Source organism: Meles meles, chromosome 21, assembly GCF_922984935.1.
Source record: "Meles meles chromosome 21, mMelMel3.1 paternal haplotype, whole genome shotgun sequence".
NCBI lineage: Eukaryota > Metazoa > Chordata > Mammalia > Carnivora > Mustelidae > Meles > Meles meles.
In genome coordinates, this window is record NC_060086.1 from 25,759,261 (window position 1) to 25,775,889 (window position 16,629).

Here is a 16,629-nt window from a genome sequence, read left to right on the forward strand (position 1 = left end):
GCTGGTTTTGAAGTTATTTCAGGCACCTTCAAACTTACAGGATGATCGACTGTCCTCAGATGGAGAATGAGATGAACTCCAGCCTGAATATCTACGGTACCTTTTGGGGAGAGGTCTGGCGTTCTCTCAGCAGTAGTAACTAATACCCCTTTCTGCGGTAGGGACCCCACAAACCAGACAGTCATTAGGGCAAGAGGCAATAGTTCTTCCTACTCTGGCTCGAGAGGTGCTCTGGCTGGCCCATCCATGCTGTGGGAGCATGACTTGTTCTCCCCCATTAGCTCTGTGGCGTCACTTCTTGAATTAACCCCTCTGGCTTTCCCTAATTTTGATCTGAAGCCTTGTTAGCCTTTCCCTCCTTGATAAAACCTTTCCTACTGTTCACTCCACTTTGTAACTCTGAATTCTCAAATTTGCTTCTGTTTTACCCCCCTCCCACTTTCCTAATTTTGATTCCTCGCTGTTTTCCCTTTTTTTGTTTTGTTTTGTTTTGGACATTTTCAAACCTACAGAAAGTTGAAACATGCTACAGTGACCATCTCACACTTTTCACCTAGCTTTTACCATTTCTTAAAATATTCACCACACATGCTTGCTTTCTTCCCTAGACACATGGGCACTTTATTTTACCGCAGTGTTTGACAGACATGCAGACATCATGGCACTGAGCACTGGTCTCAGAATGACTGTTATACCTTATCACAACAGCATTGTCTTCCCCAAGAAAACTCCTCTGTCAATTCAGTAATACCTGATAAACAAACCAAAGTATCTTCTAGAGCTAGTTTTTCCCAACTCGTAATCTTCATGTGCGTTCAAAGATTTATTTGAGAGGATGAGCTGGGGGGAGAGGGGAGACTCTTAAGCAGACTTCCCGCTGAGTGTGGAGCCCAATGTGGGGCTTGATCCTGGGACCCTGAGATCATGACCTGAGCCAAAATCAAGAGTTTAGACACTTAACTAACCGAGCCACCCAGATGTGCCTGTTCTTAAATCTTTATGACAATCTTGTGTTTTTTTCAATACCATTTTGTCTTTTCTATTGTTGCTAGTCTTGGTTTTTCTGTCTCACTTAAAAGTAATTTTGCCCATATATTTCTTTCATCTTAATTTACACTGTGACCCCCAGATCTCCTCTTCCATTCTTGTTCTAAATCTTTGCTCTTTTTTTTTTTTTAATAAAGAATTTATTTATTTATTTGACAGAGACAGAGATCACAAGTAGGCAGAGAGGCAGGCAGAGAGAGAGGGGGAAGCAGGCTCCCCGCTGAGCAGAGAGCCCGATGCGGGGCTCGATCCCAGGACCCTGAGATCATGACCTGAGCTGAAGGCAGAGGCTTAAACCACTGAGCCACCCAGGCGCCCCGAAACTTTGCTCTTTTTTATGTCCTGGGTTTGTCATGGTTGGTCAGAGCCATGGTTCCAGAGGCTGGGGTAGGGGCACAATCCTCCCATCCGCTAATCACTCTGGCTCCCTTCCCACATCTAAGTCCAGAACTACAGACTTCAGGGCTCCAGGACTCAGAACTCTTGGTTTGGCGACAGTCTTGATTCACATGACATAAACAGAGTGATCTGGGTCCGGTAACCGGAAAATCCAGAATCTCAGACCTAGCCTGGTACAGGCGCTCGAGTCAGGTTGTCAGGAGCCTGACCGGCTAACCCCCACTCGGCTTTGCCAGATAGAAGTCTCAGTGCGCTTGTCGCCCCTGCCCTCCACAAACACACAAACGGAATTTTCGCATCTAAGGCATGTCCTGGTTGACCATTCCTTGGCCTGGGGCTTTCAGACACTCCAGACTAGAAAACAGCAGCTCTGGCAGACCACCTAGCAGCGTTTTGACCTCCTGCTAGATCCCAAGACAAGCTACTTGGTAGGGGACTTGCACACATTGCCGTTAGGTCCTGTGACACCAGCTCCTTCATCGAGCTTTAAGCGGGTGACGGGCACTGGGTCAGATTATTCACCCGCGTTGTTGCCAGCCCTTCACCACATCCCTGGTTGCCCCCTGCTCCGCCTATTAGAGGAGATGGGCACAGAGAAGCTAACCACAAGCCTGGCTTGCATGCCTGCCAGAGGCTGCCATTCAATGCCGGGCTTCGCCTGTATGTAGCCTGTGCTCTAGGATAGCAGCTTATGGTGGAGAACCGATCGACTCCTTTGTTTTCTTTTGTAGACGTTCTTCTTTCCTTGGTTTAGCTGTAGGTGTGTTAGGGATGCTAACTTGTGTTTGTAAGCTCTGTTTTTAAACTTTGAACCCTGACATTTATTAATTGGCTACCATGTTAAAAATGAAAACAGTAGAGACGCCTGGGTGGCTCAGTTGGCTAAGCGGCTGCCTTTGGCTCAGGTCATGATCCCAAAGTTTTGGGATCGAGTCCTGCATCGGGCTCCCAGCTCCATGGGGAGTCTGCTTCTCCCTCTGACCTTCTCCCCTCTCATGCTCTGTCACTCTCAAATAAAATCTTTTAAAAAAAAATACTGATTAACAGAAGTAAGCCAGTGTATTTCTACCATATCATGGCATTTATTACTAACATTTGGATATATGTTTTATAGACATGGGTTCATGCTACTTACGTTTTATTTAAAACATTGATCTTTCCACGTCACTGTGTAAAATGTGTGTGTGTGTGTGAAATTGTTTCCATTTAGCCAATCTCATAAGGTTGGCTGTCCACCGGTATGCCATCGGTATACTCTGTGTTAACATGTATCGTGAAGTTTAGCCCTTTGTGTTCTGACAACTTTCAAACCAAGTGGTGGAAGGCATAGTTTAGTGACCACGCATATGCGCAGATGCACGCACGCACATGCCTGTCCCCTGGCTGCCAGTTGCTAATTCTGTGCTGTTTCCACTGTTTTTCTTTTGCTGAACCTCTGAAAGTGAGCCGGAGATGTCTTGCTGCTTTACCTCAGAATGTCAGGGTTTCCTGAGAATAAGGTGTGCTCCACAGTGCTGTTACCAGACCTGAGAAGTAGGACTTGCTATGTCACGTACATACGGTCCAGTTCTCAAAACATTTTCCCTGGTCCTTTCACATTCCATGAAGTTGACATACCTCTGGTCCCTTTTAATTTAGAATAGTTAGTTGTACTGGCCTTTTCCCCCATGACACGTGTTTCTAAAGTCCCACCTTCTAGATTCATTTCCTTGTGATCAGATTCAGGTTAAATGATTGCAGACAAACCCGGAGGTAGACGTCCCTTTCAGCCCATCAGATCGGGAGCAGCGGGGCTGGCTGCATTACTGCTCTTGCTGTGTAGGACGCAGCACGTGGATGTGAAGTCTCCCCTACACAGCGTGAGCTTTTGGAGAGTGGAGATGTGTGCTCAGGCCCTGCCTCGCAGTGTGCCTGGCCCATGGTGGGTGTAGAATGGTTTCATGGAGTGAATGCATGCGCTTGCTGTTGGGAGGACACAGAAGAGTGATGTGGCAGAACTGGAGACGGGGCAGGAAGCCGGTCAGGACTGGCCTCACAGCCACCCTGGCAGCAAGGGAATGGCCTACCACAGATCCTCAAAGGCATTTGCAGGAGGCTATTAAAATCCAAATACACAAGGACGCCTGGGTGGCTCAGTTGGTTAAGCGTCTGCCTTCAGCTCAGGTCAGAATCTTGTGGTCCTGGGATCGAACCCTGGGTTGGGCTCCACACTCAGTACAGAATCTGCTTCTCCCTTTCTCCCTACTCAGGCTTGCTCTCAAATAAAATCTTACCAAGAACACAAATGCACACAATCTCATTTATTCTGTTATAATTCACACACCCTTTGGAATGTTACCCTGGGCCAGTTCACTGCCTACCTGTGTTGGCACACAAGTCTAAGATTTTTACAGCAAGTTCTTAGAGTAAAAGATCTTTGCAGCTGCTTAACATTCAGACCCTAAAGTAGTATCATCAGCAAATTATCTGTGTGTACTCGGTGACTTTTCCCCCTTATTCTGGCTCCTCTGAGACTTTCCCAGCTACAGAGGACGTGAATGGGTATCCCTGCCAGGTGTGTGGTTAAGATGGCAGCAAAGCGGTCTGTTCCGTGCCAGCGCCGCAGGACTGGGGGGCCTTCAGCAGAAACGAACATGGATGCACTTTTGGGCAAAATGTGCAGCTGCCAAGGGCTGAACAGCTGACCCCAGATGTTAAACTGTGGTCCATCCCCATCGAAGGAGCCACCGCAGCCTGTTTAGTTCCGTCGTGGCTCCCCAGCACCTGGGAAGCACTCAAGCTATTGGCGGATTAGGTGCTGCTGTGCCAGATTAAGGATGCTCCTTACGCGCCAATATGGCATCTTCCAAGAACTTGTATAGTATTAAGATGTATATATAAGCTGCAGTGTAATGATGAGTGCTTCCTGTCACTGATGAAGGAGGTATTTCTGCCTCATGTGCCTGGAGCGACAGCAGGAACTGGCAGCATCGGGCGTCCCCACGAGGGAACCCAGGCCCATCTCAACCCACAGCCACGGGAGCCTCTGCCAGCTGAGGGTCCCTCACAGTCCCTGCACTTCGGTGTCACTACTTGCTACCTATCACAAGCCCTTGATTTCCTCCCTCCTATAAACTAGAAGTTTCGGTAAAAATAAAGCAATTACTATGACAGGTCTCCAGCGAAAGCTCATCAGGAAGCAGGTAACTGGCTGCTTCCGCCCTCACACAGTGCTAAGAAAAGGTGCGGTGCAGCTACTTACAAGGAGAACACAGGGACCCAGGTCAAACTGACCTTCCAGGGGCCAAGAAAACTTTCTTTCCTCCCAAAGGATTAAATTCTGTGAATTTGGAAAGAGATCCATAGGACAGGGAGGAAAAGCTCGTCACACGTGCTGGTGCCAGCTACACAACTGATAAACTTAAGACAAAAAGTCCTTTTATCACTAATACTCCTTATACTGAAGACAATGGGAGAGAAATTTCAGATACACTGCTAGAAAAGTCATTTTTCTTTATATGCATGATTACCAGTGACTAATCAGAAAATCTTTAAAATTATTAAGCAAAGTTAAGACTTGGGGTGCCTGGGTGGCTCAGTCAGATAAGCATCTGACTCTTGATCTTGGCTCAAGTCTTGATCTCGGGATGATGAGTTCAAGTCCTGCACTGGGCTCCACGCCCAACGGAAGCCTGCTTGATAAAATATTAAGCAAAGTCAATATAAATAAGCACTTTATAGGCACTGAAAAACTGAAGACTAAGAAAAATGTTGGCTTTATAGATTTATTTTCAAAGGAAAAAACAGACAATTTAAATACAAGTCTAAACAATTACTCTGTTAAAGGCAGGAATAATGCCAAAACGCGTTCTCACTTCCAGACACTCGCCAGCATCTTCCAACTCTTCTCTCAGTGAAAAAAGGGGGTCTGGCAAAGACAAAGTTAGTTCAGTGTTTCTTTTTTGGTGCACTGACTTTCAGTGATTTGATGTGCTCAATCTAGGGTAATCAAAGTTATACTTAATACCATGTTTATTTTTAAAAAGTCAACTGATCATAATACTAGAGCCTGAAAAACAGCTAATGTTTACTGACAGGCTTCTTTACATGTTCTGTGTTAAGTAATTTGTATACACTACTGAATTTTACCTTCAGGAAAGTGTCAGGTAAGTCCTATCCTTATCCCCATTTTCCATCTGAGGAAACAGGCTTAGAGGCTAGGCGGCCTGCCCAAGATCACCAGACTTACAGACCTGGACAGAGCTGAGAATAAAGCTGTCTGACTCCAGAGTCTAGCCTCTTAACCCAGGAGGCGTCTCTTGCCTGATTAAGGAGTCAGGTCATCTCAGCTTCCGGGACAGCAGGCTAGGCTGGCTTCCAAGGTGAAACCGAGGGCAGTAGGGGTCTCCACTTCTGGGTTGCCCTGCTCGGTGTTTTGTACAAGACCGTTTTTGTGAGGTAGGCTGACAATCAAGAAAACTATTCATGGCCTGTCTCAAGGATAAAGATAATCACTAAGGCCAGCCCCCTCTGAGTGGCAGATAACCAGAGAGGGCCTGTGTTTTATAACCAGTGAAAATCTGTCAAGGATTTCCAATGTTTGCATTTCTTCCCGGGTCTTCCTACTTTACTGAAGAACTACAGAGGGGTTAATTCTATGGGAAGACATCATTCTGTAAGTCAAATTATTTACCTGATATTTTATTCATATACATCCTTCTTATCTGCAATGTAATCTACAATTTCTTGTGGACACATTAACTTCTCTGCATCTGTATCAGGAATTTCAAACCCTAAAAGTAAAATGTAAAATGCTATGTAGAAAAACAAATACTTTAAAATTAATCGCATCTCACGCTGCCACGCCACCCACAAGTACATCAAAATTTTTCAGCAACCCTCAGTCCCATTTAAGTTATGGGCCAGTTATGTTCTAGACAACAATTGTATCATACTGGGTGTAACAGCTGGTTCTTTTTTAAAAGCTGTAATTCATAGATAGAAAATTCACTCATTTAAAGTATAAAATTCAGTGTTTTTTAGTGTATTCACAAGTTGTGCAACAATCACCATCACCAAATTCCAGAACATTTTCATGACCATGTTCCCACCCTACCTCTAACTGATACCATCCCTTTAGTGAGCATAATCTGTGAGGAACTTTAACCACATTCTGCTCTGTAGGATAGCAAAGAAGCCCCTTGGCTTTCATTCAGGCAACTTACTCAAAACTGAGCCATGGACCCGACCCTTAAAAGGTCTCTTGTGCACAACCGTCTGAGAAAGAAGCATAACCTGAGGGAGGCATGGTGGGAAACCAGGCCTGTGTGTGTGTGTTTGTGTCCTGGGCACACCCAGTTACTTCTCTGGGCACGGCCATTCAGGGTGCTCAGGTGTGCTCAGCTTCTCCACAGTTGGTGAGGTTCTGCCTTCGTCGTGGAGCCCCCGCCTAGAGCACCCAAACCCCACCCGCAGGCCTTTCCTGGTCACTCAGCCCTCGGCACCACACTGGGCACTCTGCTAGCCCCATGTCAAGTACGTTCTAAGTGAGTGCACTATCCCTGGTGTTGACTTCACCTGACAGTAAGTGCAACGGGGGGGGGGGGGGGGGTTCTTTTTATTTATGTATCTGACTCAAATCCCTGTTGTGTCCCCCAACATTTCTCCCACCTAAATCAAGAATCACACTGTGCAGACCCCAAACGTAGCCTGTTACCAAATTCGTCCTCCATGGCCATGATAATTTCCACTTGGTCCAAACTGTCTAAGCCCAGGTCTTTCATAAAGTGGGAATTTACCGAGAGCTGCAAGAAAAGAACACCAAACACAAAACTCAGCCGGGACAGTATTTGCTTCTCAAGATAACAGGTATGATGGCACTTAAAGGTTACATAGAAGATTGAAGTGATAACCAGCATTTGATGTTTAAGCTGTGCCAGCACATACTTGGTACGCTTTGTTAACTTACTCAAGCTGGTTCTGGACTGCTTAACAATACACACAGAGCTAATGATGGATTTCACTTTATATATTTTGCTAAGATCTGTGATCACTGCTTGGGAAAACCATCCTGGGGATGTAATGTGTAATGTGCAATGTGACTACAGTCTTAAGGCTGAGCTGCGTATCTGAAGCTGCTGGAGAGTAATCTTGAAAATCTTCATCATAAGAAAAAAATTTCTGTGATTATGTGTGGTGACGTATGTTAACTAGACTTACTAAGATCAGTTCACAATTCTGGGGTGGGGCAGGGAGAGAATCTTATACAGGTGCCAAGCCTCGTGCAGAGCCAGACATGGGGCTCAATCTCACAACTCTGAGATCATGACCTGAGCTGGAATCAAGAGTCGGACACTTAACAGACTGAGCCACCTAGGTGCACGACTCCCCCTTTTCTCAACTCACATTATACAAATATCATTATGTTGTATACCTGAAACTAATGTTATATGTCAATTAGACCTCAATAATAAAAACCCCACTATCGGGGCGCCTGGGTGGCTCAGTGGGTTAATGCCTCTGCCTTCGGCTCAGGTCAGGATCCCAGGGTTCTGGGATCGAGCCCCACATCAGGCTCTCTGCTCGGCAGGGAGCCTGCTTCCTCCTCTCTCGCTGCCTGCCTCTCTGCCTACTTGTAATCTCTGTCTGTCAAATAAATAAATAAATCTAAAAAAAAAAACAAAAAAACCCACTATCCTACCTACACAGCAGACTGAATTATTAAAGAAGGAATTTGTTTATGTACTCCTATGAGAAAAATGCCAGTGGTTAAAAAAGCAAACACTGGGGCGCCTGGGTGGCTCAGTGGTTTAAGCTGCTGCCTTCAGCTCAGGTCATGATCTCAGAGTCCTGGGATCGAGTCCCACATCGGGCTCTCTGCTCAGCAGGGAGCCTGCTTCCCTCTCACTCTCTCTGTCTGCCTCTCTGCCTACTTATGATCTCTCTCTGTCAAATAAATAATAAAAAAAAAAAAAGCAAACACTGCAGAACAATGTTTATAGTATATTCTACCACTGTGTGTCTTTTAAAAAGGGTAAGGGGGGGGGGGCGCACCTGGGTGGCTCAGTCAGTTAAACATTTGCTTTAATCAGGTCATGACCCCAGAGTCCTTCCTGCTCAGCAGGGAGTCTGCTTCTGCCTCTGCCCTTCCTCCTACCCCACTTGTGCACACATTCTCTAATAAATCTTATTAAATAAATGAAAGGGTAGGAGATGAAGGTCACATAGTACATAAAATATACACATACGTACATATGTGAGTACACTTCCTTGCATATGTATTGAGTATCTCTGGAAAGATACAGGAGAAGCTGGTTCTACTGACTGCCTCCCAGAAGGGGAACCGCGTGGGTGAGAGTCAGGGAGACCTTCTACCGAATATCCTTCTGGACCCTCTGAAGTCTGTACCATTGATTAAATACTCATTTAAAGGGGCACCTGGGTGGATCAGTGGGTTAAGCATCTGCCTTCAGCTCAGGTCATGATCTCAGGGTCCTGGAATCGAGCCCCACATTGGGCTCTCTGCTCAGTGGGAAGCCTGCTTCGCCCTCTCTCTCTGCCTGCCTCTCTGCCTACTTGTGATCTCTCTCTGTCAAATAAAATCCTTAAAAATAAATAAAATAAATACTCATTTAAAGAAAGAACATTAAGCCACATCAATTACCTTTTCTGGGTCAATCTTGTCATAAAGTTTCAACACGTAAAGAACACGGTCCTTGATCCCCTCTAACGTCAGAGGGGGTGCGTCGCTATACTGGCGGCACAGCTGTGTGAGCGGAACCTAGAACAAGGGCAGGAAGGAAGAGCTGTTGAACCCAAGATGCCTCTAGGTCAGTGCACCAGCTTACAGGAACCTTTCAGAGCTTTTAGTGCTTCCGAGAACCACCTCCTCTGATTTCCAGCTGGGACCATTAGGCCACCTAGAGTCACCACACTGGGTATTTTCAGAAGCCCTAGCAGTCCAGCAGCATAAAAACGGGCCCCTCAGAGCCTGGCTCGGCCCCCCATGGTGCCTGCGTCCAGCGCTCTGGCCACTCTTCTGGCTCTGGGAGGAGTTGCCGCTAAAATCGTGCAGGGTCTGCAGAGGAGTGTGTCTTCTTGCGGCACCTTCTGCAGCGCCGGGCCACTGTAAGGCCCTGTCACCTTTGATCATCAGCATACCAGAGTCAAAATGGCCCACCCGGAAAGGGTTGTCATGGTAAACGGAGAGGCAGCTCCCTGGAGGAGCACATGCGGGAAGGTCTAATATGGCCCCGACCTCAGCCAGCACAAACGAGCCGGCTGCCAACCTGCACAGCCCTCATGGTCCATCTGTTTCCCTGCAGGAGAGGCTTGTCATATGGCCACCAGCAAAACCATGAGCTTTTCTGATTTTTGCCTTGGTGGGAGCAGTATCTCAAATGTCTGTGATACTAGCCTACTTGATAATCAGCTAGGTATTGGGCTGCTGGCTGGACTCTCACCAAATACAGAAGGAACTCCAACTTACAGCTCATCAGGCGTGTGGAAGATACAATGCAGAACAAGAGGAAACAAAGCAGCTGCCTGACAGTTCCGCTCACTGTGGAAGTCCCTAATCTGAACTGGTTTGTTTACCTTTTAACATTCACTTGAGTTCTTAAGTTAATTTGGAGTTCTTACAGCATTTCTCCTTAGAAAGTGGGTTTGCGTGTTGGCGCTCAGGTCCCTGAGACCGACAGAGGCCTATGAAAATCATAATGCCAAATGAATCAAACCTGTATACACTGCTAAGAAATGTTTATCTTAAAAAAAAATTCAAATATTGAAATCAGGTTTAATCAGCAAGTTATAGAGAGATTAGATGAGGAGCTTCATGGATATTCTAAAGGTATTTCTAAGTGCTTTCAGAGTTTAAGAGTACTGGTTCTTTTCGGTCTCAATGTATGCAGTGTCCTTTCCTTTCCCACTGCAGTGTGGGTTACGGAGACCTCTGCTGGGGGAACATCTCCAGGCCTACTTATCCACAATCACTGCAGGTCTCTCAGTAAATGTAGGTCTCATAAAATGAAGACACAGAAGGGAAAGAGAAAGATTAGATGACAAAAGAGAAGTCTGAGGGGGAAGGATCTGACGGAGGTCTTGTCTGTGTGCACATCAAGAAGTGGCATGAGCAGGGATTACTGCTGAGGAGAAAGAGAAAATGGGAGCTTCACCGCAAAGCCCGGGAGGAAGGATGAGGCTGGGGAGGGGACACGGTCCATTACTACCCAAGGGGCCCATTAGGGGTCAGGACCATCCCCAGCTGCACCAGCAAGTGACCACACTTGGGCCACTGGACACCACACGGAGAAACTGAAGGTCTCCACCTGGAGAGGACAGGCCAGACCGAAGTGGGGGGTGGGGCGCTACAGTGGGCTCAGCATGGAGCAGGCAGGTCTAGTTAGTGACAGCTCAGACTCCAAGTAAGACTGCCTACACCTGTACCCTGGCACTAGCTTTCTTACTAGCTGCTTGGCCTGGGGCAAGTTACTTAACCCTCCAATGCCACTTTCCTTACTTGTAAAATGGGGATAAGCCAGAGTACAAAGCTCCCAGCACCGCTGTGAGGCATCACTGAGGGAATGTGAAAGGCTCAGGACACTGCCAGGCACACCCACAGTGAGTGCTACCAAGCGCTGTCTGGGAAGGCCAGGGTCTGAGACTGGCGGCAGTGTGGCCCCAGAGTACTTGATCCTACTCCTTCCGTCTTGAGCCTCCCCTTCTGGTCTCTTTAGGGACTTCTTAGCAGTCAGACTATGGCGCTGTGCTGGACACTGTACAAACCACTGCCTCCTTTAGTTCTGACATCAGTCCCATTTTACAGACAGGAAACGGAGACAGAGAAAGGCATCCCGCCCCTGGCCTCCCACCTTGGCCTTTGGGGAGGGCCTTACTGCCTCCTTCCTGCTCCATCTCAGCTGTTACAAAAAAGAGGAGGCACAGAACAGGCAAGCGCTCAGCAGTGTCCCCGACAGCCAACAATGTTTCTGGTGTTGTCTGCCCCCCGGAGATCTACACTTAACAATTCTATGTGACACAAGTCACTTCCCACAGCTGTAGGAGAGGGCACTGTGTGCAGGGAAAGAGTGACTTCCCTCTAGACTAGGAGAAAGCAATAACCTGGTTCATCTATCAGAATTCATCTGTCTCGTGCTCGCTTCGGCAGCACATATACTAAAATTCATCTGTCTCCACGCAGTACATATCTAAGGGAAACTGAGGAACCTCAGTTTAAAGCTTAGGAGAGAGCTTTACCGGCCAGCTCCGCCACCTGCCCTCTGGGCTGCTCCCCATGGGAGCAGACACCTCCACGTCAGTTTGGAAATACATTCCTTACCTGTCTTCCAAAACGCCTGCTCAAAGACCTCTATTCCTCGTCAACCACCTGGTGCTCTGGCCAGAGACCTGAGAGCCCACCTCCACTCTTCCCACTGTCTCACCATCACGTTTACTGGGCGACCCAGCCTGGCTGACTGGGAGGAAAGATCTCACTTATTTAACAAACCTTATTTCATGTTCACTCCCTGCAGCCTAAACAACATCCACATTCCTCAGTGCCCTTCACAACATGCCTGCGTCTTGACCTCGACTCGGGTCTCTCCATTCCACAGGCACCCTGAGGGTCAGCCGTAGGAGTGCCAGGTGCTCCCGGCCGCCGCACGTGCTCTCACACCCTGCCGTGAGTGCGTGAGCAACTGCTACCTCTGGGATTGTGCTCACCGGGAGCGCTCGTTAGGTCCCTCTGCTGTGCTGTAAGCACACCTGTCCTCACCTGTGACTATTTTGTGTCTTCACACACAGGACTGTCTCAGCAGCCTGCAAACTCTGCCTCATGTGCCAAGCCCTGTGCTGTGGGTTGGAACTAGAAAGAAAAATGAAACATGACCGCTACCCTCAGAGAAGCTTATGGTCTAATGGGAAAGATCAAGCCAAACAGATTATTTAAGTTGTAATAAAAATGTGGGAGGAGAGGCACTGTGGTGGCTCAGTTGGCTCGGGCCATGATCCCAGGGTCCTGGGATTGAGCCTCGTGGCCGGCTCCCTGCTCAGCTGGGAGTCAGCTTCTCCATCTCCCTTTGCGTGTCCCCAAACTCATGCACTCTCAAATAAATTTTAAAAATCTAAAAAAAAAACCCAAAAAACAAAAAAATGTGGCAAGTGCCATGACAGACGTATTTGTAGGCTGCTGCTTGAACAAGAACTGTCATTCAGTCCCTGACAAGCAAGGAAGAGATACCAAACTTGGAGTTAGCCTTGGAAGGACAACGACATTCAAGGAGGAAAGGCCAGGCCAAGAAAATGAGGCATGGGACTCATTGTGGGTCTGTGTGGGAAGAAATGAGTTCATGTCGCTAGAGACCGAAGGTTAAGGTGGGACACAGGCTCTGAGGTTCAAGAGGCCCAGCGCTGCAGACACTTGAAAAAGATAAAACAGCTGAACTCTGCCTGCACAAGTGTTTGCCTTCATCTGGGTACTGTGCCCCCACAGAACTCTAGGAAGTCCTCTCTGTGCTCTGGCTTTGAGACAGTTCAGATCTGCGCCCTGCCTGGATCAGGTACAAGACTTCCAGGTTCCATTCTAGGCCACTACCCTTTTTTCTTGCCTTCTACTTTATACCGTCTCATATTTTTATATCCAGGAGAACTGCTTTAGCTCCTTTTGGGAGGGAAAAGAGTTGGAATATAAATGAAGAACTAGCTGCCCTGGAGTCAGCAAAGGGGATGGATCTGAGGAGAAAAAGATCTAATGGAATAGAACAGATGCAGTGAGCAACAGTCCAGATGAAATGAGCAAGGCCTGGAGGTAGAAGTTTGGGGTAACTGGGAAACAGCGAAAGAGTGAAGACACAGACAAGGAACAGATTGTGGGTAAGAGATCTTTGGAATTTACCAGCATTTAAGGATTAGAAAGAAAGTGCCAAAGGGCAGGAACAGAGAGGTAAAGAACCAACCAAGACAAACAGTGTAAACAGCCTTGGGAACACAGCAGCAGGGAATGAGCTGGCAAGTTTAACATGAGGCTGCAGTGACCAATGAGATATTAACTTGTATCTTTCCTTTATATGTATCTCCATACCCTTCAACACCGAAAATAAGGTCTGGCACATAACCTGTCCCTCGGTTTCTTTGAATGAACAAGCACTGACTCTCTCTTCAATCAGCAAAGCATTTAAATGGGAACACGTAGTCAAAACCACTTTATAAATATAAATAAAATGGTTCTTCTGCTGTATATGGACCAAGCAGAGGTAGTGGTAACATCTCTGAGCACCCTGCTATTGAAGGCATGGGCCAAGGACCAGCAGCAGCGGAATCTTCTGGGAGCCCACTGGAAGTGAAGCCTCTTGGGCCCCTTCCCAGAATCTGTATTTTAACCCAAGGGATCTGTAACAACTAAGTCTGAGAATCAGTGCTCTTCGAATAAGGACAATCACTTTGCATTTTAGCCTACTGTGGAAATCAGTCTCAGAAACAAAATACTTGGCAACTCTACATAATGCCCTTTTAACTCTTAATTTCAGGGTGACCCTGTTAACCTTTTGATTCAGGCAAAGGGGCCAATGCCCTATGAATTAATCCATTACATGGTCAGTAAATCTCAACTCTAGCCACACAAAAGAATCACTTGGTGACTTGTAAAAACAGACACCCAGACCCCAACTCTGGAGATAATGACTGATTTGGCCTGGGCATCCTTATGTTTTATTCTAAATGTATTCAATACTGAAATGCTAAAACCACTATCATATTAAGTTCACAGGTTTGGAGGTTTCTCAACCTGGCCTTCAGAGTTTATTCTACCTTAAGGCAGTACTTCTTGATCTTGGCCAAAATCTTTAGTCACGTGGTAAACTTAAATGAAAACACATACCAGTGCCTCATCTCTGAGAAGTAAATCAAAAGGGGTGTAAATCAAAAGCCAGGGACTTTTGCCCCCTCCTCCTTTAAGCTACTCAGGTGATTTGAATGTGCAGCTAGGGCTGAAAATCACTACCCTAACAAGAATTTCTGTCTCACAAAGGTGTCATCGGCTAGATACTACTTTTCCCCTATCTTTACTTTCAGGAGGCCCCTAAACGGGCAAAAGGCGTTACAGGGAGAAATCCTGGGCTCAGACTGCTCTGGAGAAGGTTGCAGGCCAGTGTGGCTTCCTTTTTGCACCCTATCATCAGTTTTCCCCTAGAAAGTTATCACGGCATTTGTCGTTATCACTACGACCAACTGGGACCAATATGGGGAAGTTTACAAGCACCCCAAATAGGTGCTCTCAAAACCTCACTGCACCTCCACGAAGAAGAGACTAGTACCCCCACTTTGCTGTTCAGACCGAGAGTGGCGAGGTCACAAGACTTGCCCAAAGTTTCGCAAAGTGGCTGCTAGCATTCGAATCCAGGGATGTTTGACTGTTAGGACTGCACTCCGGTCTGGGGTCAACCAAGCACCGTGAGGGGCTGGGACGGGCGGAAAGCCAGATGTCGCCCGGTCACCCCGCCGTGGCTCGCGTGGCCCCACTGCCTGGCCCCTCCCCCGCACCACCCCGATCCCTGACCCCTGCCAAGCCCCAGCAAAGTCACCGTGAGTCACCTGCGCGAGCACCGAGGCTGTCTGCGGAGCCCCAGGCCTCGTCCGGGCCCCCGCGGGGCACAGGGTGATGCTGAGCGGCCGGGCTGCGGCCAGCGTGGGAACCCGGGGCGGCGGCGCGAAGGCCGCGGGCAGTCGGCGGACACAAGCGGAAAGGACACGAGCCGCCATGGCTACGCCGACCCAAGATGCACTGCGCCGCGCCCTCCAGCCCAGTTTCCTCTCCGCTCGGCGTACAGGACGCACAGAGCGGCGCAGGCGGACGCCAATGGCCGTAGCGGCCCCTAGCGGCTCCTAGCGGTACTGCTCCCCCGGGGTGCTCGGTCCGGCCATCCAGGGCCAGAGGCAAAAGGCTGCTAGAGCCAGAACCTCGCTCCTCCGGTCTTTTCCTAAATACTAATGATTGACACAAGAAGGGAAATTATTTTTATATATTCTCTAAACGTTCTGACATACATTTGTCTAGAAGTTTTGACGCCGCAATTATTACATAGGTATTAAAATTACATAGATATAAAAATTATATATAAAACTATATATATAATTATATAGGTACAAAATAATATATAAAATTACCGAAGAAACATAAATAAATTTTAAAATATAAGTAAATAAAAATAAAATAGACTGCATAGTACCATCCCACTGCTATAAAGTTATTTCTATTTATGCATTCATTAAGAACTCGAGTACCTGTTGGGGGCGCCTGGGTGGCTCAGTGGGTTAAACCTCTGCGTTCAGCTCAGGTCATGATCTCAGGGTGCTAGGATAGAGCCCTGCGTCTGTCTCTCTGTTCCGCAGAAAGACTGCTTCCCCTCTCTCTCTGCCTGCCTTTCTGCCTACTTGTGATCTCTCTCTCTCTCTGTCAAATAAATAAATAAAATCTAAAAAAAAAAAAAAAAAAGAACTTGAGTACACCGTGTTGTGTGCTGGTAGTTATGTGCCTGTTGCTACAGCAGTGGGCAAGCCAGACAGTCTATTTTCATAGAGTTTACATTCTAGTGGGAAGATAGAAAATAAATAAAAACAAACACCTCCCCTAAGACAAACAAAAAATTCAGGGAAGTAGTGATAAGCACAATGAAGAACAGTAGAAAGCGGGATAGTGAGGGAGTACTGAAGGTGCACTATTTTAGAAAGGGGGGCCCCGACGGCCTCTTAGGAGGTAATATCTGACCCGAGACTTTCATCAGTCTGGGGGATGGAACACAGAGGCTCAGGAATCATCCTGCTGCTGGTGATGCCAAACAGTGTCCCCAGCAGTGCACACAGTTGACACCAGGCTTCTCTAGCATCCTGATTCCATCACCATCACTTTACTGCCTGTTAATCAGTTGGAAGCATAATTGTATCCCGTCTTTGGGAATGGTCAATGAAGAAATGGCCCAGCTCCATTTTGGGTGGCAACCTTCTACTTCTGCAGAAAACCGGCACCAGAAAACCTGATTGGAGGACAAGGATCAGGGCCCATTAGATGGGTTCAAGCCACCAGTGACACACCAGCCTCTGATGCTCCTTCCTGGTCAAACTCTGGGCCAAACCCATGGGACAGATGTGTGATGTGATCATGCAGCATTAACAGCACAGGGAGCATGCAAGAGCCTGACTGACTACTAAGCCCCA

The 16,629-nt window shown here is 47.4% G+C and overlaps 1 protein-coding gene across 1 annotated transcript; it reads right to left on the reverse strand.

Annotated features, from left to right (window-relative positions):
• Nucleotides 1-5,196: 5,196 nt before the first annotated feature.
• Nucleotides 5,197-15,212, reverse strand: NDUFAB1 (NADH:ubiquinone oxidoreductase subunit AB1). Its single transcript, XM_045994252.1, has 5 exons — nt 15,010-15,212; nt 9,089-9,205; nt 7,142-7,229; nt 6,119-6,218; nt 5,197-5,353 (listed from the first exon to the last, which is right to left on the reverse strand). Exons 1-4 carry the CDS (start codon nt 15,175-15,177, stop codon nt 6,127-6,129), a joined length of 465 nt encoding a protein of 154 aa, XP_045850208.1. The 5' UTR covers nt 15,178-15,212; the 3' UTR covers nt 5,197-5,353; nt 6,119-6,126.
• Nucleotides 15,213-16,629: the final 1,417 nt, after the last annotated feature.